We start from the raw sequence: 22,765 nt of genomic DNA, 5'->3' as shown, positions 1-22,765 counted from the left end.
TTCACTAAGGCCCTGACCGCAAGAACAGTCGGAGGCTAGAGACCTTGTTTGCGACAGCAAACAATGCAGCGAGACACTGGTCACGAGTCGGCCTTTCAACCTGCCGCATTCGATGCCGAAGATCACAGTTCCAATGTTGTAACGACGATCAGCCGATGCACAGCTACATTGGTGAATGCCCGAAGAGCCTTTCGGGCTTGTTTAGCAGCGTCGACGGTGCCAAACGGAAACATGCAAGGAACGACAGGGATGCAGCTGCTGGGGCGCGCAGCCAATCAACAGCGCACTCTGCGCCCAGATGCGCTTAATCTGAAGACAAAGGGCAGAAGCCAACCAACCTAGCGTCGTCGTGCTCCTCCCTCTCCATCCGCACCCGACGCCAGTCCTGTAACCGCCCAGGAGAGAAGCGCTTCACGACGACCTCTCGTTCCCACGGCGGCAAGACTGTTCAAGACCTGCACTGCCTCACCTCCCAAGCGACCGGCCTCGATCGACCCGTCCAGAGTCGCTCGCCATGGCAGGGTGGATTCGACGCCTAATCTCGCCCCCCCAAAGCTGGGTTAAAGATATCCAGTCGATATAGCAGCATTTAGCCCAATTTCGCCGGACCCTGTGTGCGCGACCGCATCGTGCGGCCCATTCGTTGGGTGACAGATTGCAGCGCTCTAGTCAAGTGACTTCATGGCTGTCAAAAGCCTGAAAGGTCAGCCGTTAGAATCGAACAATAGTCGAACGGGGTTTGGGAACAAAGAAACAAAGTTGGTGTCCCAGAACCTCGTCATTCGTGTCGCGTTGTCAGGTAATATCGATTCACTTGTTTCGACCAAGGTCTCTTACACCTTCAGAGTCTCAACGACAAGCGTCCTTCATTGTCTCTTAGTGACTCGCTCTCCTGGGCACTTCTTAAAGGGTCTCTCCTATCCTTTTGCCTACGATTGTCTATATGTCTCCTGTGTGAATGGCGCTTTCTCTGTCCCCGAACTAAGACATACGTATCTCGAATATTCTCGACCTAATACGTTTTCCTGCCCGAGTAATAACGGTGGATATCCGTTTACACTATCGTACTATCAACACCTGAACGCCTGGCCTATACTGCTACACGAGCAAACAAACAAATAATGACGATATCTAGAGGTGCGCTGCGGGCCTGGCTGCTCGCAGCAACCCTGTCAGTTTCTATGATCATGCCCACACGGGCAAGCGAACTCTTTGAGAGGGATGGCACCTGCGCGGCAAATTGGTCTAAATGTTCGCAGTCTGGGTTGCCGGACAATTTCTGTTGCGCCGCGAAGAACAAATGCATACCTCTGGCCGGCGACACCACGATACTGTGCTGCCCAGAAGGCAGCGACTGCAACATCATCGAGCCAATAGTATGCAACGTCCAGCTGCAGAACGCAACGACGAACCCAGAGGCAGTCATCAAAACCACAGCACTAAACAGCCAGCTGCCAACGTGTGGAAACTCTTGCTGCCCGTTTGGGTATTCCTGCGAGGACAGCGACGATGGCAAGATCTGCGTGCAGGACGTGGATCAGAGCCAGAAGCCCGCAGAGTCTGGCAGTGGCTCATCAGCTACATCGACACATACGTCTTCTTCGCCTGCAACTTCGACCGGAGCCCCGGCTGCCTCCGCCACCCACTCGAACGACGGCAGCATAACCTCTCCAGAAGCACCGGCCGGTGATGTGAATGAGCCCGCGCCGGAAAACGGTGCCAACGTATCGGCCATCGCCGGCGGCGTAGCCGGCGGTATCGTGGGCCTTGCGATCGTCGGCGTCATCATCTACGGCTGCGTGGCACGGCGGAAGAAGAACCAGGCTGAGTCCAAGCGCCGCCGGGAGTCGGACCGGTCGCTGGTGTCGGAGGACGCGCTGAAGATCTCAGCGCCCATGCCCAACCAGCAGTATAATAACCTGGGGCGGTCCGACTTCATCGCGCGGACCAACGCGTCCGCCCAGTCGACCCCGTCCGCGGCCAATGAGGGCGGCTTCCAGAGACACCCCCAGCACCACCACAACCACCACCGCAGCAGCAACCCCTTCTCCAACACGTACAGCATCGCCGAGACGGAGCGCTCCGCGCCCGACATGGACGAGCGCAGCTACCACGCCTCGGCCATCATCGACGGCCTCTACAGCGAGTCGGCCTCGCCCAGCTCGGGCCGCCGGCGGCCCGAGGACGAGTTCGAGGATATCAACATCTTCGCCGACCCCCTGACGGTGCCGGACTTCACCGTGGGTGGGGCCGCCCGCCCGCACACGGCCATGACGAGGTGGTCGCACCTGCAGCAGCACGCGGAGCAAGGGAAGCAGTAGCCTTGGCTAGGGCTGTTCTGTGTTAAGGGGAGGCAACACGCGCGCATAGTATAGGGGATCGGTTTGAGCATTTACAGGCGTCTGGTTGTTTAATTGGATCTACACGTTCTGGTGTGGTCGGTACATAGAGAGAGATTTTTTGATACCATGGGACTCAGCGCTGGTGTTCGGCGTTTTGCATAGATTTACGTACTCTTTCGAGTCTACTCTCACGGCCGCTCTGAATACATCTCTTTTGTGTCGTTATGAACAGTCGAATAATCTGCCTCCATGTAAGCTCAACCCCTGTCTTCTACTTGTGCTAGTATCATCACACTGTAACCATGGTCATCCTGCATTGGAGCTCGAGTCTCGAATGCGCTACACATATGGGCCACATTTTTTATCCTTTTATATGCAGATTGCTATACTAGGTAATCTCTACTCCTGAATTATACACGCATCCATGCGAAGTAGCTCCAAGGAGCGTATTTTATTCATGCTAGGAAGAAGACAAAACGTCCCAAGCGAGATGGACTGGGCCGCCCGCTGCATCCTCTCTCAGCGCGGAGCAGACGCGCAGCGGGCCGGACGAGAGCGGGCCTACTGCTTCTTCTTGGACGCAGCACCGCCGCTGGTGGCCGCGGCGGCCTTCTTGTCCTTGTCGGCCTGCTCGAACTTCTCGGCCTCCTCCTTGTCCTTGCGCTCGGCATACCACTGGCCGGCCTGCAGGACGAGGACGCCGACAAGGACGAGGGCCAGGATGGTGTTGCTGGCGGCGAGGACCTTGAGGCTGTCCTCGCGGCCGAGCACAACCTCGCCGGTCAAGGGTCCGTCGACGGAGCTGCCCTTGAACTCGGGGTCGTTCCAGATACCGGCGTCGACGGTGCGCAGGCCCTTGATGATGTTGGTGATGTAGATGCCGACGCCGATGACGTACAGAATCAGGCTGGCGCCGTCGAACAGCATGTTGGCCTCCGAGGGGCGGAACAGCTTAAGGAAGAGACCCAGGAAGCCCGTGCCGACCATGATGTGCAGGATGCGCGCGATCAGCGGCGGCGCCTGGTACATGAACTTCAGGTGCGTCTCCAGCTGGTCCAGGAACGTCGGCAACACATCGTCCGACGTCCAGAGCAGGGGGAAGTCGTACGGGAACTGCGCGAACAGGATTCCAAGGAAGAAACAAGTTGCTAGAAGGGGGAGAAAGGGCCACTGTTAGTTCAAGTCCAGGCGTATCGTGGCTAGGAGGGCGGAATGAGAGAGAGCATGTAGTAGGGACGAGGAGGGGTTGATTGGTGCGCACAGATGGGGAGGGACGGCGCGATTGGACTTACGACCGATGATGAGGAAGGTCGCAAACGAGTTGGAACCGCGATAGTTCGCAGACCTCGTGGTCTTGCTCTTGTCGACGGCTATGAAACTATCCATGGCTGCAGACTTGGTCGAGTGTGGTGGACGGGACTATGTTGGTTTAAGGACGGATTGGTGGTGGCCACGGCGTGTCTACTCGCAGGTGAAGTGTCGATGGCGCGCAGGGGAGAGGCGTCGCGCAAAGGCAGTCGCAGGAAATGTCTGGAGAATTCTGCTCGCGGCGCAAGAGAAGATTCGAAGGCAGAGTTGCTGACGAAAGTCTGAATTCAGGTGTCAATCTCCGCAGCATCCTGCAGCAGACTCTCGGGGTTGAGGCTAGACTCATTGGGGTGCGCGGGCGACGAGCTTCGGTGACGTCCAGGCCCTAGCTGGGCCCAGGGACCTTCCCGGCGCACGGAGCCTCCCCTAGCCGGGCCAGGCTAGCGCGCAATTCAGCAGACTCGTCGCGCATTTGACTGGTCTAGAGCTTCTATCTGCCCCGTAATGTTAGCCTCTCAGCGCGTTATCATGATTCGGCACACGTGTTATATAATAGATATTACTGTCACTCGTGCTCTGCTTCGCTTCTCTTGAGTAACGACGGATTGATTACACAGCAGTCTCGGTGAGGCATCTACGGACATTGACCTACATAGTGTCACTGAGCCACATTACAAGGCAGCACAGCACAGAGCCTGGATTCCGAAATTATGGAACACTTCAATTATTACCCTCGGGATACCGTGAACTGCAGGTTGCAGTTGTCTCTAATCATGAACGCCGACCATTCCCGTCGTGAAGCATATTGATACAAGCTGCCCCTTCCTCGCTGTTGTTCACGGGACCAACCGCCGAAAGGGGTGGGCCTCCGTATTGAACACAAACTCGTCCAGAGATATCAGCTCAGGCTCACTAAAGATGAGGTAGAAGTACTTCAGGGTCTCGCCCAACCAGAAGCTTTCCATCGAGTCTGTCTGTTGGACGTCTATGGGACTCGCGACCGTCACGTCGGCTACGGCGGAGTTCGCCAGGTCCGTCTGAGTGGCTCGCTGGATGGACTCAAACATGGCCCAGGCCGACTCGAGGAGCTCGGGGTCGCCGGTTGCGCGGTACATGATGAAGACGCTTTCTATCGCTTCCGGGCGCAGGATGTATCGGCCATCAGGTATCTCAGTGAAACCCTCTGGAAGTCGCCGTTGTGCAATGACTCCAGCCGCCTTACTGAGATCGTCTTTGCTCTCACCCGCCTTCTCCAAGACCGCCTCCTGCCACTTCTTCTCATCCCAAGGGCAGTCTTCTTCAGACTCGCACGGGGCCATCCAGAAGACTTCAGGCATTATACCCAGAGGCATGTTCTTGTACGTCCAGATGCAGCCATCAACGAGCTTCCGTGCTGTCTTGAGATGATCCGGTATGTTGAGCAGTTTTCCACCAACAGCAAACATACCTCCGGCGAAACAGACAAGGTGCTGGCCCTGGTGTTCCCTTCTGGCATTCAAACGGCCCTTCTCTTTATCCACGCGGACGTTTCCTGAAATGAGTATGTCTGCATTGTCTGGTGTCATCGGCCGGAACAGATTGTACTTTTGTGCTGTCTTCATTGCCGCCTTGTACATCTTTTCGTAGTGCGGCAGGCGCCCACCACTCAACGCAACCATCTTGGGAAGATACTCAAACACCGAGTCTGCCATAGCCCCGAGCCCAAAGCCGTTGTCCTCGGTGAACTTCATGTCTTGGGGGTTGACACTGATGGGCCACATACCAGGCAGCTTGGTCTTCATCTGTTGGTCCTTCAATGCCAACATAATCCTCTCAGTTGCATCGAACCACTTCGGGTTTCCAGTGATGAAGGAAAGGCGAGTGAACTCCATGCAAAGCGATCCGATCTCCGCTACCAGGGCCCATCTCGAGGCTTCTTGTGGCTCGCCTCTCGCAGCGCGCCCGATGTCCCACCTTGTAACAGGCATCCGGTTAGGTGTATCGAATGCAACGTAAAGCATGTCCCCAACTTCCCTAGCTTTCAGCAGAAGCCTCTCATCCCCGCTGAGATCATATGCCGCGAGGAAGCCGCCAAGATAACGAATTGTTGTTTCGAAAGCATTAATCTCAGTCAGCGCACTTTTCTCGAAGCTGATATTTGCAGCGGCCGACACTGCTTGCTCGAACTCGTCTTCCAAACCCATTATCCATAACGTGTCGAGGCTGTCAACGAGAGTAGCCCCCCATCCTCCAAAGGTACTCCTTGACGAGCCAGTGATCGGAGTGACTTCGTCCTGAAGCCAAGCATGCTCCGAATATGCTTTCCAGCAGCGCTTGAAGGCGTTCTTGACCGCGCCCCTCCTGCCCAAGCGGATTTGCCTGTCCCGAGAATCTTCCTTGCCGAAAGAAGCTTGAATCTTTGGCAGCTTCTGAGGTGTCCCACTTGGCAGTGGCTTCATAGCCTGCACTGGATAGTGAGTGGGTACCTGCCGCCAAAAGTAGGTCTCATCATCAAGCACTTTTGGGTCAATCTGATGGCTGGGTCCTTTGGCGCCTCCATACCTCAAACCTGCCAGTGAGCCAGACCAGAACTGGGATTGAGAGTCCTGGACCGTCAAGTTGTAAACCAGGAAGAGAACGATGAGCCCCAAGCCGAGTGGAAAGAAGTGCTTGCGCCTCAAGATCATCTTTCTGTAAGTGCGATCGATCGCACGATGAAGTAGTTCTCGAGAATTTGTGAAGGTCGCAGAGAAATTCGGTCGAAGGCTGCCCCCCGGAGGTCAAATTATGCGTTGGAATGCTCTTTGGCCCCCCAGTTCCTGTTGTAAGTTTGCCGCTCGGTCGAGGGAGGAACCTTGGTGTGATTGGTCACTCAGCCGCTGTCACCACGTCCATTCTTGACAATCGCTTCCAGGGAGCTGGTGTCTCCAAGGGTCCGATCTGGGAACCTGGTCTTCATTTATTCAATTGACTGCAGGCCAATTGAGTTGTGACTGCGTGGTCCTGGCAGCGCTTTCCGCCAAAGTGCAGACATCAAGTGCCGGCCGCTTTTATCCTAGGTTTGATGATCCACTTCCACATTGATGCTTTTCACAGCGCCGGCATGTGCGTGTATCACCGTGTAAAGCGTTCAGGCCAATAAGGTTTGCGCACTCAGTAGTTGGGGAGAGTCAAAGTCTCTGAGGTCTACGCCTCTGGTCAATGGACCAACTGCAGGTATGAAACCCGCAGCCATGCTCCTTCCACCCACCCACATACATGCACCTTGTCGGCACATCACTTCAATGGGGCCCCCTAATACCACAAAGCTTGGGTTCAAGCAACCATGGGAACCTTCGAGACCCCATAGCATGGCTATCATTTTCTGGTCGCTTGACAATTCATAAGGAGTGCTGCATATGGCAAATGAACCACACAATAGGCCATGCTTCCAATATTTCGCTGCACCATCCGCGATCTGGTAGTAATTGTAGCACTAGCCTAGCTCTATAATCACTGAAATTGCTGGTCTGAGATCATGCCGACGCCTGGTTACCTTAAAAGTAGGCAGAGTTTGTGGCGAAAATGTGCATGAACTATTCGAAGATGCTTTGGTTTGGTGAAATAAGATCCCTTCTTAGACACTGCCCCTGAAAAAAGTCGCTCGCCTGCACACCGGAAATGAATGTGGCCACGCATTCATCAACTGTGACCTCCAGAACTGCATCTGAAAGAAGCGAGCGCTGCTGGTCGTAATGCAACAATCAGACTCGGCCAACATCCCGCGGAAAGCACCATGCTTCTCCAGCATTATCCTTTCTCGAAACCATAATCTACATTTCTGGTGTGCCTGCTTGGATCTCCAGTTGGTTTGCTGGTACCCTAAGCAACTCTGCGTCGGTATGTCCTAATACACCCCACATCCTATGACCAGAGATACACGTAGGCTTGCCTTGGAAATGATGCGTGCAGGACTGTATAATGTCCGGATTGTGATGCTTTTCTATACAAGCGAACGATTTGTAGACATTGAACGACAAGCCTATCGAGTCCTTGTTTATGTATCAGCCCGTCGGACTTGGACTTAATGTTGTTGTGGGAGGGCTACTTATGTCACCTCGGGTAGTACAATGTAGGAATGCGTCGAGCTTATCATATTAGAAAATTTGAAAGCGTTGGTGCAGAACACGACGCTGTGGAGAAGATGTGTATACATGACGTTGGAGTCTGGTTCGAAGGCTTTTGACCTTTAGCTTCTACCAAACCAACGACTTGGAAACTGCGATGGGGTTCAACAGGTCTTTGCGATTACTGTATCGTCGTACTAATATTCGATACACACGAGATATCTGGCAGCTGTAGAGTGGAGCAGAATTCACGTCAATCTTGAATTTGGCGACCTCTACGTTGTCGGTCTTCGTGCTGTTCGTTGTCCGTGCATTTTGAGGTTAAAAGCTGACACTCAAATTCTAGTACTAAGTTTGCCAACACACCATAGGTGACACAACTTTGTCCTAGACGAAGAGCCGCGCCTATGCCGAAGCCTTCTGGTGCCACCAATAACGTGATCTGATGAGGGCGCTGCTAGATCACTGGCATTCGGCCCCAGGTCTGTGCAAGCGTCTTCAGAACCGCGGCTACTTTGGAACCTCGTGCATTTCGTCGTCGCGTAGTATTTATAATACTCAAGAGAAGTTGCTCTCCATTCTTTTTGGTTTCCTGCAGATGTTACTATACGGTCAACACTGCATGAACATTCCATGGCTTTCGCAATATCTACAAAACTGAAGGTGTCATAGAGCTACACCAATCAGCGCAAACCACTCTGAGCAACTAGGTATGTACGTTGTTCGTAGTACCATTCAATGCGAAAGTACCAGGGCACTGTGCCAAGCAGGCTATCCATTTGCTGGCAGGTCGGGTAATATGGCCTGCATTCTTTGTTCACAGCATGGCTAGAATCGAAATGGGGAGTTGGCAGCCAATAAGTCGACGCTGGGCGTTTAAGCGCTGACAAGATACTGGGTCACGCTTATTGGCCTGAAAATCTGCACCACAATCCCAACCATGTACATTGTCCAACCCACCGTCGCGCGCGCCTCCTCGTCTATTGGCTGATCCCAGTAGCTTTTCTAAAATTAACCCATTATGTGTTGGCAGCATTCAGTCGTGATTGGATGACGTGATCGATAGCACAACCGAGTTCACGCCAGGACTGACGTTTCCCGGCGCGACAACCTCTCCTCTTTGGGTATGTACTCCACAGGCCATGCCCGAATGGGTTCACAGACTCGTGCGTTTGGTCGAATCTGCAGTTGGGACGCAATGGCTATGCAAGCGCATGTGCCTGGCTGTCCATCAAGGACATGGGCGAGTTCGTGGAAGCGCTCGCAGCACGTCGTGACACAGTCCCCGCGCTTCATAACCGCTCGACATGATCGATGCACAGATGATAAAACTATCCACGGCCCTATACCCGGCAGGCTTCACTCCTGCCGTCTTCTTCTTCTCAAGCTCCCAAGAGGTTGCCACATTCAACATTCGCTTCGTTGATCGAAGCATTACAGTCGTTTAGACTTCTATTTCCTTACGCTTATTTTCGTCGACGCTGGCGTCCCTCACGTTACATCGTTGCAATTTTGGAGAGTATTCTTGGAATCTTACCTGCATATTTACCTATATACCCCAAAATGCCTGAGTTAATCCTTCTACCATCGACCACCTACCAGCCTCCCTCGCCTTCGCAGGCCCGAAGACCGGGGCGGGCACTTAATACTATAATGGAGGAGGACCCGGAAGTACCAAAAAACCTGACTGTGCCTGGAAGCCACAGGATGCAAGCCCAGTCATCGAACGAGAAAATAGTATCATGGTTATCACCTCGAAGTGATCACTTCCCTACTCCGAGAGGGTTCCACTTCCTGTCAGCACCGATACTACCCTCCTCACCGTCGACGGTTTCGGCAGATGAAAGTAATTCGCCTTCAACTTCCTCAAATCCGTGGAATCGGTCAAGCACTTGCACAGATGTCACTGAATTTGACGACATCTACGACGTCTCCGACGACGAAGACAGGAGGATGCCTTCGAGAAAGTCTTCGCTGAAGCGCCAACAGAGCTCGCGCACAATGCCGCAGAGGAGGTCGCTTGTTCAAGCTGCCACAGCGTCTCATCGGGCCCTTCCGAAATTGATGATTCCAGCTTCGCGAGAGCAGAATGCTGACAGCTGGTCAGGGAGACCTGATCTTAAGAAGCTGGTGTCTCCGGTGCCACCTACACCTCCGGCAAAGGTCGAAATGTCGCCTGCTGTGATCTCCTTCCTCCAGAAGCAGCAAAATGTAGAGATCCCAAACGTATCAGCGCCACCATCTCTCGATGGATCCATGAGCTCAGAGCAGATGGCTGCTATGTCAGCTCCACCAACTCCAATTATGGGCGCTGAGGACCAAGCTCAAGATGCTGACTGGTCTGGCGTTCGGCTACAGCCAGGCGCTCTCGCGACCTTGCGAGCACTGTCTGGAGGCTCTGACGTTGCAGAGGAAGAGTATCAATCAGAGCAAGTAATTGAGATCCCAGCAGAACCAGCTGTGGAGATGCAGCAACAGACCTCAGGCCTATTCAGTTCAATCCCGAGGCCTGCGCTGAGGCTCGCAACTGAGCAGCGACCCCTGAACGGGCTGACCCGGCTAGAAATTCCATCGCCTGGTGGTTTCTTTTCCGGGCTGTCGCCGCGGACTAGGCATACATGGCACATGCCGTCGATGACCCCTGACGACGTTGCGCCGCCGACTTCGACAACGGCTGAGCAGTTCTATCGATGCCCATGGAACGATACACCTGCTCCGCCTCTGCCGGCGCTGCCACAAAGTCTACCTCCACCTCCACCACGGCCGCATCAGCTCGCGAATGTCCATTTCCCTAGCCCCCCTTTCGGGTTCCCAACTCAAGTTCGCGAACAATTTGTTGAGGCACGAGCCACCATGTCAGATGGCATGCCTACAGCAAGGCCAGTGATCCTAGAGCAGATCATCGAAGTGAGGGACGACCAGTCCGAGGGTCTACCGACAGCACGTCGAGTTCCAGAACGCACTGATTCTTCGGATTCGTCTGCTACTCAGGTAGAACCATCATCGCCAAAGGAGGACATCGTCGCCACTGAGATCGTAGCAGACTACGACCCTGAATACACAAAGAAGCAGCAGAATGAGGCCTTGTCCAACCTCGACCGCACTGAGCTGTGGCTCATGGCCCAGAAAGCCTATTTGAAGGGCGTCAATCTTGACGAGGATGTTGAGCAGGAACTGGAGCCGGAGACTGCGGAGATCCAGCTGGAAGACTCTCCGAGAATCAAGACACCGGAGCCAGTGGCTTCCCCCGAACCGGCGGCAGCCACCAAGAAGACTGTTCGCTTCTCTGAGATCGTTGTCAAGACCGACATCCCTCGATCTCTACCTTCGAAGCTCGGACGTCAGGAGTCTGCATACTACCGTGCGTTCCAAGACTACATCATCCGCAGCCGCTCCCAAGACTCTTTCGTCCACCGTCTTCCAAGGTATGAAGCTCTACAGGCCCAGCGTGTCTCCCTGCGCGAGTCTCACCGCAACCAACTTCTTGGCAAGTACCAGCTCTCCGTCATGCCCCAATCCGCCAAGAAGCGCATGAGCGCCAATGTGGCACGCGGCGACGACGTCATCCTCGATGACCCAGAGAAGTTGAAGCGTGAGAAGGAGGCCGAGGCCCTTAGCCAGATGGCCGCGGCAAACTGGCACGTCAGTGCCACCAAGACCCTTAATGGTGGTCGTCTCTTCTCCGCCCCCCTGGCCAAGAGACTGGCCCGCTTGTCTCGCATGGCCGGCCCTACCAACCGGACCAGGATCTTGGACCTTGGTGGTCAAGCTGCTTGCGACTGGGCATGGCACTGTGCCATCATGTACCCCAACACCAAGGTCTACACCACGACCACCAAGGCCATCCGCCAGCTCTCCAACTCCAACATCCGCGGGCCCCCGAACCACCGCCAGGTTGCCGTCGCTCGTCTGGCTAAGCTTCCCTTCCCAGATGACCATTTCGATCTCGTGTCGGCTCGTGAGCTGCACTCAATCCTGAAGTTCGTCGGCGAGAACGGCGAGGACGAGTGGGAGAGCTGTCTCAAGGAGTGCATGCGAGTCCTCAAGCCCGGTGGCTACCTCGAGTTCTCCCTCCTGGACTCCGACATCATGAACGCCGGTCCCCGCGGTCTCGCCAAGTCGGTCGAGTTTGGCTTCGCGCTTAAGACTATGGGCTACGACCCCAACCCGACCAAGATGTTCCTCAGCCGTCTCAACCGCGCCGGCTTCAGCGACGTCCGGCGCGCGTGGATGTGCCTGCCCATGGGCGAGAAGCCGGTCAGCCGCAACATCGTGCGCGACAGCCGCGGCTGCGAGGTGCAGCTCGAGCTCGAGGCCATGGTGCACGGCAGCACTGAAGGCGCCGCCTCGGTCTGCGGCGTGGCCGGAGGCTGGGCGTGGGAGAAGTGGCTGCTGCGCTGCGAGACGGAGAAGGTGGCCAGCGAGGGGAGGCTGTTGGAGACGGCCGAGATCCGCGAGGCGGGCATGTGCCTCGAGGGCGTCCATGAAGTCGTCGAGGAAGGCAGGAGATGTGGTGCCGGGTGGCGGATGTTGAACGGCTTTGCCCGCAAGCCGATGGCCAAGAAGGAGCTCGTCTCCATTGGCTTGGCGCAGTAGATGATATTATGTGTGATACGAGAGCTGGTTTCAATGGTGTACATGTTGCGTTGCGATTATACCCTGGCCGAAAGGGGGCAATCAGTTATGCCGGGAGTTGGGCGGTATCAGTGTCTGTTGATAGCAAGGTGTTCCGGGGCTAATGGTTACTTTACAGCTACGGTTGGCAAGCTCGTCGGGCAGCAGGGGCTAGGACTATATTCAATGGTGTTAATAGTCGTTAGATGTACCGCACAACACATAGAAACAACTCTTCTTTGTAACACTACCATCAATAGCCACACCTGTTTCGAGTGAGTGAAAGTGTCAGTATCGATCGAACCCAGGGAACCCAGGCCCTGGGTAGCGACATAAAGAGGGCAAGAGACATACATCTTTAAGAAGCTGCGTAAGGAAGATGTGTGCTCAGGTTTGTTTGCGCAAATTTTGATCCCTGCTACCGTTCCTTCTCTGAAGAACATAAGCGTACTAACGAGCCAGTGGACAAAGAACTCACTGGATCAACATATAGGCGATAGAGGCCATATAACGGTATACAGCGTGACGTATCCTCAAGAACATATGTTTGAGGCAGCGATAGAGAAGTCATTATGCACTCCCGAGACTCATTGTGTTGATTCTAGAAGATCTCCTGTATACCCGCAGGATTCTCGGCCGGAGAAAGACATGCGGCAATTGAAGTTGCCCATAACTATCAGCAGTGTTGTAAGCTTTAAAAATAAATCAATGCCAAATCTGAGGTCTTCTCACGCCTCAGATGTACAGACGGCCTTTAGGGTGTGGCAAAATGCCGTCGTCGCCAGTCCGAATAACAAGGCTGGCGAGTTATTTGTCACATTTGCTTCAATGGACTAATAAGTGAGTAATCGTCTGCTTCACCTTCTGAGGTGTTTTCCTCACAAATTTCGCTTCTGCTTTTCATTTCATTCATCGCACTACTTTACCTCAGTCCACTCCGCCCCGTTGCAGAAGCATTGCCTACGGATCCCACTCATCACGCTGAGCCTTAGGAGAACTCACATTCAGTATCAGCAAAATTCTGAATCAGGCAAACAACGTCGACTTCTTCAGCCGCTCAAATTCTCAATCTTCCGGCTATCCAAGACCTTCATCGGTACAATTGTCGGTTGATAAGATCAGCTGAAACTTTCCTGCTCTGTCATCTACCGCTTGATCAGCCTTGAGAAAAAAAAAAACTTTCGCTCCATCGCGCTGTCAATGATATCTCCAGGCATCTCATCTAGCATTTCTCGCCCTTTTGGGTGCCTTGTCAACACCTAAGGTCATCAATTTTCACACCCTTCTGCGTTTGCACAATCGGATCACCGTTTCTGGGCCCTCGTAATCCCACAATCCGCACCGAATTTCACCACGGTTCTACAGATACACCATGGCTTGTGTCGACCACCTTTGCCAGATCGACGTCGGCAAGAAGACGGCAGGCCCAGCCCGGCGAGCCGTTGAGTACCTCAAGGGCACCTGGCGACGCGTGACCAGATCGCCGCGCAGAACAGCTGTTCAGCTGAATATTTCTTCGCCGTTCCCCCCTCGACGTCGTTCTGGTGCTTGTATGGATCGCACTCAGCTCAACGACGTGGTGGACGATGACGACCTCACTATTGTGCCTTCTAATGTTTCCTATGGGGCATCGTCAATCAACTCCGCGTCATCGCCAAAGATACAAGATTGCGACTGGCGCCACTTCACGGAGACTGGCATCAAGAGCAGCCCCTCGACTTTCTTAGGTCCCTGGTCCAGCCAGCTCGATGGCGCCGGACGGGGCGCGAAGAACAAGTCTAGTGACTGCCTCACTATTGATTCAACACAGACAACCTGGATCAAGGGCAACACGAGTGAGCTGGAGATCATCTCCGATTACTTTGCCACACGTCCTAACACCCCCAAAGTCCACCCGCACAAGGATTCAGCAGTCTGGCTCAAGCATCGGTCTCTTGAGTTGCCGAGCACTGCGCCTATCACAACGCCGACTCCTGCGGAAAGATCAACCGCTCACATGGCTCGACGGGTTAGCGACTCAGTTCTTTCTACTGCCGCCGATCTGGACAAGTTGTTGGAGGGGGCTCGTAAGGACGATGAGCCCATCAGACGATACATCACCCGCGCAGACACTAGTGATCGATGGTCTTTCGTTTCTATCAGGGGCGAATCCACCACCAATGACTTGATTCAGGATGATATGGCCGACCTGCCTGCCAGCAAGCGTCGCAAGATCTCAACGGTGCAGTCTCCTCCTCAGACTCCAGCCGTGAAGGCAGAAACACAGCCCGAGCGGGCAAAGACCACACGAAATCATCCACGCTACTCAGGAACCTACACACTTGACCCTCGACGACGGGTTATGAACTTTCCTCACGGCCCAGCGGTCTTCATGTCTTCTTCTCCTGCTGTCAAAGTTTAGAGCAGGAAAGGAGTCGGAGTTGACCTGGACGTGTCAACGACGGAATTGGCATTGATGGTATGTTTTGGTTTCGGGAAAAGGAGCCAAGGTGGTTAGGTGATCGTAGGGCTCAACCAGAAATTCTGGAATGGTCTCAGAAGAAGTTCGGATGGACTACATTCACAATTTGGGCTGTGAATGATTGCTGCACATTCATCGCAGATCCTCCATTGCGACCACTCACATGGCTGGTATCTTCTCAGCTGGTAGAAGGGTTTTGATTTGTACATTAGTTTCTCCATCGGCAGGCCTCTTCCTCCTCCGATACCCATAGATGACATAAGTGAATGTATTTCGCAGCAAAACACTCATCACGCACTTGAGTGCTCATTTTCGCTTCCGTGAGTCAGTACACAAGACCTGGCGCGGATTCAGCGCCTCGAACCACGTAATCCATCTGCAAACCTGAAGCCCTTGTCATAAGCCCCTTTCCACCTCCAAGCCAAGTAGCGAACCCCCATGACCAGATATGGCCCCTTCCAACGACGACGCTCCGATCTCCCTGACCCACTGGTTCATCACCGGCGGCCGCGGCGCGCCTCCGGCCCGCTCCGCCTTCCTGCGCCTGGCCTCCGAGCGCAAGGCGGCCCACCGTGCCCAGCAGACGGCCAGAGACGACGCCAAGCAGGCCCGAGAGGCCGCGGAGCAGGCGCACAAGGAGGCGCTCGCGAAGCTGCGCGAGCAGCACGGCACGCCGGGCCTCAGGGGCCTGGTGAAGCGGACGCTGGGCATGGAGAGCAGGCCGAAGCCGCCCGGCCGGGGCGAGCTGATGGAGCGCTTCGGGGGTCGCGACAAGGGGCTGCGGAAGCGGAGGGAGCGGATTCGTGGCGGTGTTGACGGCGGAGATGAAACTGCTGCTGCTGATGGTCAGGCGCAGACAAGGGAGGATTCCGGGACGGCGGATGCGGACCCTCCACCTCCGCCGCGTCCTCCTGAAGATGGTCCCGATGACAGCGAGACCATTGGGTCCGGTGCTGATGGCACAGCTCCCAATGGCCAAACGTCCGGCAGCGCGGCGCCCGACAGCGCTGCTGAGCCAGGCAATGGCCGTGAAGGACCCGGGGCTGACGAGCGAGCTGCAGGCTCATCCAACGACCAAGCAGGGGCTAGCGAGGCAACACCAACGCCAACGCCAGAATAGACATAGACATGCTACTGAGGAGCGGTTGCTGGATCGTGTTGTGGGCGGTTTTGACCTTGGTGTTGTCGAGAACGGAGACGAGAGAGCGCCTTGACGGTTGCGGGGCCAAGAATGCCAGGACCCGAAAGCCTACCTTGGTTTATTCACACATCGTGTTGAGCACCATAAGTCGGGCATTGTGCATCACGGCTCTGGCGCCGACGGGCCTATGACCTGAGATATCACATGCGTCCGAAAATGTGACCAAGGAGAATCCAACAGTACCCCAGCATGAATACTGACAGCGTGAGAATAAAGCTGCAGCCCCCGTAGAAGACAGATCACTTTCAGTCTTGTAGGGCTTTGATGATTGAACATTAAATTCATGAACAGCCTTTTTATTTCCCCGTACGTCATCAGCAAAAAAGTACTCTAATCCGACAATCCAGCACATGTATGTACAAAACGACATGCTCTCCTCCAACGCCCCTAATCCAAAGGTAGCTAGCTGGCTTGACTGCACCTATCCATTCCTTGTGCCGTCATCTCCTCCACCGGAGCTCAGCAAAGCAATCAGACTGCATCAGGGCCAGGGAACTCCTGGGGGCGGGAAGTCCAGTGCCAGATAATAACCAGAGTGAAGTACCAATCCTTTGGGAAACAAGCTTGCGGGGATCTGCCGATAAACAAAACGCGACACGCCACCCTCCAAATACTCCTAGACTCCTATGCCCGAGACGCCATGCACATCGACAGATGGCAAAAGTTGAGGCCGACTAGGGAGAAACAAGAGAGATGCATCAACGATGTAGCCACAGGCTACGAAAGGAACTGAAACAATGTTGTCCTGGTTGGAGGCGGGAACCAGGACAGTAACGACGATGGTTGTGGTATGAGGCTCGTGGATCTATGTCATGAACAAGGAATTATCGTGAGGGCCATCCAACAGCCCACTGGGTATCCTGGGTCAACAGAACACTTGACATTAAGGTATCAACGCGCTTGAGTATGCTTGCAATGAAACGACTCGAAAGCAAAATCTCATGCTGAGATGTCGTCGAGGGAGAGCTTGGTATCGGTGATACCAAACTCGGGAGCATTTCGCTTGGCCCACTGCCGTGTGAGAAGAGATGCTACGCAAGAATGTCAGCAATGAAGTCGCATGGGATGCAAAATGTCAACCTACCCTTCAAGAACTTCTTGCTAGCATACTTCTTGTAGAAAGCCTCATGGATTACAGGACGAGCGAGGTAGTCAACCATCAACAGGAAGACAGGCTCGATCTCCTCCTCAGTGTAGCCAGCATAGTATGCCAGAGTCTCGTCCTATTCTTGCATTAGCAGGGCAAAACATTCAGTACATGCTCTCAAAACTTACCCATGGACCACGATCCAAGATCATGCGCGACAGGTACATAGCGGCAGCGGCAATGTGACTCGAACGGTAGGCCATGAAGCGGTGATCGACAAGGCTGATTTCCATGAGATACTTGCCAATGGTACGCGACTGAATGTCGTAGTTGTCGGCCTTGGAGATGCGACGCAGGAAGTTCATGGGGTTGGGGTAGCTGAGGTTGAAGTCCAGAGTGGAGAGGACGAAACGCTCGGCGCTCAGGATCTCAGCCTCCGAGAAGCCATCATCGGCAACGTGGACAAAGTTGGCAACATGGGGCGACAGGACTTCTTCGTACTTGGAGGCGATGAACATGGCAGTGATGCCAACCAGCTGCAGGCGGTCGAGTTGCACCACCTTCTCCGAAAGGAAGCGGTCGATGATGTTGATGGCAAGGAAGAGAGTCTCGGGCAGGAGGTGGAAGCGAGTGTGGACCTCGATCAACCAGTCAATCAGGATGCCTCGTGTCTTCCACTCCAGGTCGTCTTGGTGGTTCATGTACTCGGGGTTGGGGACCGATGAGCACTCCAGGTCCCGCAGGTACTCAAAGATCTCGGTGGCATACTCGGCGGCCATCAAGGGATCATCCAGATCCTCGCTGTCCAAATCCTTGACGCCCTCGGGGTATACAGGCTTCGCGGGCTCCTCGTCAAAGGTTTCGGCCTTTGGCTCTTCGGCCTTGGTGGTCTTGGCATTGGTTGGGAAAACGTTCTCGTCCTCGTCCAGCTTGTGGACCTTCTTGCGGGCCGGCTCACCCTCTGCGATCAGGTCATGCTTGATTGTGGTTGTGGCGACCTTTCTCTTGGTAGACGAGGGGGCGAGGGCACCAGATCCCGAGCCGGCACGCTTGACCTCGGCGGGCTTCTTCGCGTCCTTGCTACCAAGGACCGTCCGCGTCGACGTGGCACGGGTAGTGGTCTTGTGGACGCCGTTGGGCTGGGCAGCCTTGGAGACAAGACCAGTCTTTGTGGCAAGCGGCTTCTTGCCCTCGACAACCTCCACCTTGCCAGCGTTGGTGACATCCCCCAACGCGGCGCGTTTCCTCTGGGCATTGGCGGCAGTGGCATTGACTGCGGACTTCTTGGACTGGAGGGGCTGTTGCTTGGTCGGCACGGTCAGAACATCGACGTCGAGTGCGGCGGCCTTTGCACGCGTCATACGCGTGGAACTGCTGTTCTCATCGTTCTCGTTCGAGACGAGTCGTCTGGCAGGGCGTCCCTACGAACACGGGTCAGCACACGGTCGAGAACGCGGTATGCGAGGGTGTCATGGAGAGTGGGGCCAGCAATGGCTGGGATGCTCGTGTTTCTACGCGGGAGAACCAACTTACAGGAGGCATATTGCTGATGGAAGAACACTGTATTAACGAGTTTCGATTCTGTTTCTGCGGATTCTACACAACGGCTGTCAGTCTGGTGTTCTGGTGGCGTCTGATATTCGGCTCGTGTTGGGATGGAGTAGGCGTGGGGCAGCTGCAAAGCCTACAACACGCCTGAGGCGATGCAACACGCTTGCCACGCGAAGAAGCTTACAGGAGCTTCCAATGGACCGAGTTGGACGTGCAACAAGAAAGAACAGGCGAGAAGACGCCCGTAGAATGTGGTACGCACCTATACGATACTCCCGAGAGTCTCTGGGTTGGGAGCTTGTCTGATATCAACAAGCTAGGCGCGGGTTCGGGTCAGCAACCGTGACGGTATGGCAAGATCCCAAGGCGGACGGGATGAATGGGCGAGGTGCTGGTGGATGAGACGGGAAGAGGCTGGCTGAGGATATCGCGTCGTGGGAGACGGAGCCGGTGGTCGAGTTGAGGAATGGGGTGGAGGAGAGGATGTTGGGCGAGGAGGATGTTGTTTACGGGCAGGCTTATGAGCAGAGGAGTGATTTCAAAAGAGAGGTGCAGTGTTTGGTGGTGGGTAGCGAGAGCGTAGCGCGGTCCAAAGCGGGTACGGGTAACAGGACGAGGAGAAACAAGGCCGCGAGCCCCAGCGGAGCGTCCACGGGTCCCAGCTGGCTTACCTACCTGACGTGATGTGACGGGTGATTGTGTGTACAGTACGGCGCGCGGGCTGGCTAGCGCGTAGTTGACCAGGTGCAGAGTCGCAGGCGCCGTCTGGCCCGGTGGATCCCTGCCGTCTGAAAGTACCGAGTACCACAGATGGACCAGAGGCGTGACCAGTGTCACCACGGCGTCTCAGAGCGCGTTGGCACGAGGTTGGGAGTTGGGAGTTGGGAGTTGGGATTGCGCGACACGCAGAGCTTATGTGGGAGTCTGGCTGTGTTGGTCGCGCCGTCCGATACTGCAAAGAATATAGTACGGACGAAGGTTTACAGAAAGCTCGAGACTCTGGCACCAGATAGTATCCCAGGCTGGCTTTCGATAGGAAGGCGTAACGGATGTCTTGCAGAGAGCACAGTAGAGACTGAGATCGGAGATTTGGTCGAGCAGAGACGTGCGCATGTACCTCGATACAAAGGCTCGACGCCGGCCCGCTGCAAAAAGACGCGATGAGGTTGCACGTCCCGCATGGCTCCTTCCCTGGAAACGTGAATGGCCCACAATTACCTTCCATCAACACTGGCAACCGCGGGGCAACGGCTAGTTCATTGGCCCGTCGCGCTTCCGCTGAAAAAAATCCCGGCCCAGCGTTTTGGACTCGACGTGCCTGTGGCTCGTGCAAGCCACCGGCCGTGAAATTGGCGGCTGGGCTGTTCCAGCTGCTGTGGCTTTCTGCGTGTTGCGTCAACTTCATTCTGGCCCGCTTTACTCCAGGCATTTTAAGGTGACCAAAAGGGCGATGGGCAGGGCAAATGGGACTCGTGCAAGGTCGTGAAAGGGGATGACCACGTGACCAACTGGTGCTCTTCCGCCCAGCACTTGAAGATAATTGCAACAGACAGTACGATGAATACACACACAAGCCAAACTACCTCGAAGCTACGTCGCTGCAACCTCCCAATCAGCAAGTATGACTGTTCAGCAGTCGTCACGAGACTCTCGACATCTTGCCCATCTTCGTCAATGTTAGGCAGCAGGAATGCTAAGCTAGTGGTGTGAAAGGGGCCAAGCTCACGGGCAGCCAGGCTACGAAGACATCTCAACCGCATAGTATAGACAAGACGATAAATTGGCCTCGATCGGCAGAATGTCTGATCAAATACTTCGGAATTTCCTTGGCCTACTTCGCTTTCAGATTTTGAGAGGCGCCTAGAGCCTAGATATTTTTTGGACAATAACTGCAATCCACCGCTGCAGATTCTGGAGGCAAGGTCCTCGGCAAGCTAGAGCAACAAAGATGAAGTAGACACGTCCAGCAACCAAAAAAAAAAAAAAAAAAAAAAAAAGACTTCGGTAACGACGATGCTCAATTGCTACTGAAGCACAAGAGACCTCTCACCACTGCGGCTTGCCCATTTCTCTCAGCTTTGCACCATATCTCCACAGTAGGAAGGGAGCGGGCCAGCCAATGGCGATGAATGTCAGCCCGAGTATCGTGTTGCCCCAGCCGTACCCAATATTGCGATACATGGACGGCGCGAATATTGGGAAAGCAAAGCCAGCAACACTACGCAAGAACTGAGCTGCCGCAAAAGCAGAGGCTACATACTTTCGATATGCCTCAACTACGTAGGCTTGCATAGCCTGGGTGTTGAGGATGATACCGCATCCGAAAATGCCGATGCCGATATCAGGTACGATCCAGTGATAGTCATGGTGTTTTTCCGCAGTCCATCCGTAAATGAATAGACCCAGTGGGATGAGAATAGCACCAGGGACCATCAACGGTACGCGATATTCAGGTGCCGTATTGTCACCGTGCTTAGACTTGAGATATGCCCATAACCGATCCATTACTTTACCACCCACTTGTGCGGCAATCGTATAACCAAGCACTAGGGCTATATAATGAAGTCCGCTTTGGGATTCGCTTTGCCCATAGCGTTCGATCCATAGATTGGCAAACGTCGATAAGACGATGTAAAGTATACCAAAATTATACGCAAGAAATATCGCGACGACTTGGAGGATCGGCTGGGTGAACAAAAGTCGGAACGGTCGGGAAAGAGAACGGGATAACTTCGTGGTCAACGTGGAAGATTCTGTGTCGACGTGATAGGACTTGCCAGTCGTTTCCCGTAACTTTGCAGCTTTCTTCGCAAGCAAGATCGGCTCGTACGTCTCTTGGAGAACAACTACCCCTATGATAATCAGGGTTCCGTCGTAGATGGATAGAATCCAGAACGTCCATCTCCAGCCAATAGTCTGAGTTACGACACCGCCGATTATAGGGCCTATTGCCGGTCCAAGCAATGGGATGAAGGTAGAAATTGAGAATGACTTGCCACGCTCGGCCGGCACCCAACAATCAGACAACACGGGCTGAGTAATGGCAAATTCTACGCTGGCACCAATAACAGAGAGGACGCGGCTCGCTATCATAAGGCCGGGAGTCTGGCTAAAGCCTGCCACAGTGTTCCAGAGGACGTAGAAGCAGCTTCCAAGGAGCCACACCGGGCGCCGACCAAAGACCTCGGCGAGTGGTGAGAGAACCATCGGCCCAAAGGCAAAGGCTAGAATAAAGATTGATAAGAAAATCTGAGTTTCCTCTTCATCGGTCTCGAGGTCGTGCGCAATGGAGTGGAGGGCTGGTGCCAGCATAGCTCCAGACATAAGCGTGACTAAGCCGCCGTTCGAGAGTAGAATCGTGATAGCCCATTTGCGAGCCTGTGGCCAGTTGAAGGGATGTTGAGGATCTTCATCGCCATCCCATGTTACCTAGAAGAATAACGTACATTAGAGCTATGCTATGCCAGTGACTCTGTCATGACAAATCTATATCTAACGTGGCGGTCTTGAGCCAGGGTGGTGATGAGGGTCACAGGTAGGAAGTAAACAGCATACCAAAAGTGAGGCTTCCGTCTCGTGGTGTTTCTCCCCCTGAAGAGTCGTCAGAAGTGCGGGGGCAGCGGGAAGTTTGGGGTTATCCTGGGTGGTCATAGTGGCACGCTCATCCATATTTCTTTTGGTAAGACTCGTGATGTTTGATGAAAGCAAACCAGCTCTAATGTTCTATTTGACGCTGTGGCACCGAAGCCGGAACACGCCGAGATGGCAGTGCAACACGAGCCTATACTTGATCCGATATGAGCCAACGAGCCAGCAGATACGCTGATCTAGTGCACTTAGCGATGGCCATAAGCAAAATACACAGATCTTTTCAGCCTCACGTGACAGTTCTATAAGGGTTAGATCACTTAGGCTGTTAAAAGTTCCCGGCATGGTTACGGGCTGTGCCTCCTAGGTACATGTGCAGGTCCGCAAAGGTTTCCCCGAAATGGAGTTTTAGCGTGGGAGTTTTTACCTGTGAAAACAAATGATATCAGGGCAGTAGCGAATCGAAATGAGTTCCAGTGACTTGAATCAAGATGCAAACTTGGCTTCCGAGTCGATGGTGTTGAGCAT

General features: G+C 54.3%; 8 protein-coding genes across 8 annotated transcripts; 4 read left to right on the top strand and 4 right to left on the bottom strand.

Annotated features, from left to right (window-relative positions):
• Positions 1-1,187: 1,187 nt before the first annotated feature.
• On the top strand, positions 1,188-2,321 carry JN550_009347 (uncharacterized protein; the record flags this gene model as incomplete). Its single annotated transcript, XM_049321409.1, has 1 exon — positions 1,188-2,321. The coding sequence occupies one exon, from the start codon at positions 1,188-1,190 to the stop codon at positions 2,319-2,321; it is 1,134 nt and encodes a 377-aa protein (XP_049168704.1).
• A 582-nt stretch (positions 2,322-2,903) lies between these two features.
• Positions 2,904-3,728, bottom strand: JN550_009346 (uncharacterized protein; the record flags this gene model as incomplete). The annotated part of the gene is made up of 2 exons (XM_049321408.1): positions 2,904-3,490; positions 3,635-3,728. The coding sequence occupies 2 exons, from the start codon at positions 3,726-3,728 to the stop codon at positions 2,904-2,906; spliced, it is 681 nt and encodes a 226-aa protein (XP_049168703.1).
• A 758-nt stretch (positions 3,729-4,486) lies between these two features.
• Positions 4,487-6,316, bottom strand: JN550_009345 (uncharacterized protein; the record flags this gene model as incomplete). Its single annotated transcript, XM_049321407.1, has 1 exon — positions 4,487-6,316. The coding sequence occupies one exon, from the start codon at positions 6,314-6,316 to the stop codon at positions 4,487-4,489; it is 1,830 nt and encodes a 609-aa protein (XP_049168702.1).
• A 2,982-nt stretch (positions 6,317-9,298) lies between these two features.
• On the top strand, positions 9,299-12,331 carry JN550_009344 (uncharacterized protein; the record flags this gene model as incomplete). Its single annotated transcript, XM_049321406.1, has 1 exon — positions 9,299-12,331. The coding sequence occupies one exon, from the start codon at positions 9,299-9,301 to the stop codon at positions 12,329-12,331; it is 3,033 nt and encodes a 1,010-aa protein (XP_049168701.1).
• Positions 12,332-13,721: 1,390 nt separating this feature from the next.
• Positions 13,722-14,750, top strand: JN550_009343 (uncharacterized protein; the record flags this gene model as incomplete). Its single annotated transcript, XM_049321405.1, has 1 exon — positions 13,722-14,750. One exon carries the CDS (start codon positions 13,722-13,724, stop codon positions 14,748-14,750), a length of 1,029 nt encoding a protein of 342 aa, XP_049168700.1.
• Positions 14,751-15,258: 508 nt separating this feature from the next.
• On the top strand, positions 15,259-15,930 carry JN550_009342 (uncharacterized protein; the record flags this gene model as incomplete). Its single annotated transcript, XM_049321404.1, has 1 exon — positions 15,259-15,930. One exon carries the CDS (start codon positions 15,259-15,261, stop codon positions 15,928-15,930), a length of 672 nt encoding a protein of 223 aa, XP_049168699.1.
• Positions 15,931-16,950: 1,020 nt separating this feature from the next.
• JN550_009341 (uncharacterized protein) lies at positions 16,951-18,640 on the bottom strand (the record flags this gene model as incomplete). The annotated part of the gene is made up of 4 exons (XM_049321402.1): positions 16,951-17,042; positions 17,096-17,234; positions 17,287-18,519; positions 18,632-18,640. The coding sequence occupies 4 exons, from the start codon at positions 18,638-18,640 to the stop codon at positions 16,951-16,953; spliced, it is 1,473 nt and encodes a 490-aa protein (XP_049168698.1).
• Positions 18,641-20,695: 2,055 nt separating this feature from the next.
• On the bottom strand, positions 20,696-22,300 carry JN550_009340 (uncharacterized protein; the record flags this gene model as incomplete). The annotated part of the gene is made up of 3 exons (XM_049321401.1): positions 20,696-20,867; positions 20,910-22,078; positions 22,205-22,300. 3 exons carry the CDS (start codon positions 22,298-22,300, stop codon positions 20,696-20,698), a joined length of 1,437 nt encoding a protein of 478 aa, XP_049168697.1.
• Between the last annotated feature and the right edge of the window lie 465 nt (positions 22,301-22,765).

Source organism: Neoarthrinium moseri (genome assembly GCF_022829205.1).
Source record: "Neoarthrinium moseri strain CBS 164.80 chromosome Unknown scaffold42_Wmoseri_CBS_16480, whole genome shotgun sequence".
In the NCBI taxonomy this organism is placed as follows: Eukaryota; Fungi; Ascomycota; class Sordariomycetes; order Amphisphaeriales; family Apiosporaceae; genus Neoarthrinium; species Neoarthrinium moseri.
Note: the sequence above shows the minus strand (reverse complement) of the source record. Positions and strands in the feature narration are given on the sequence as shown.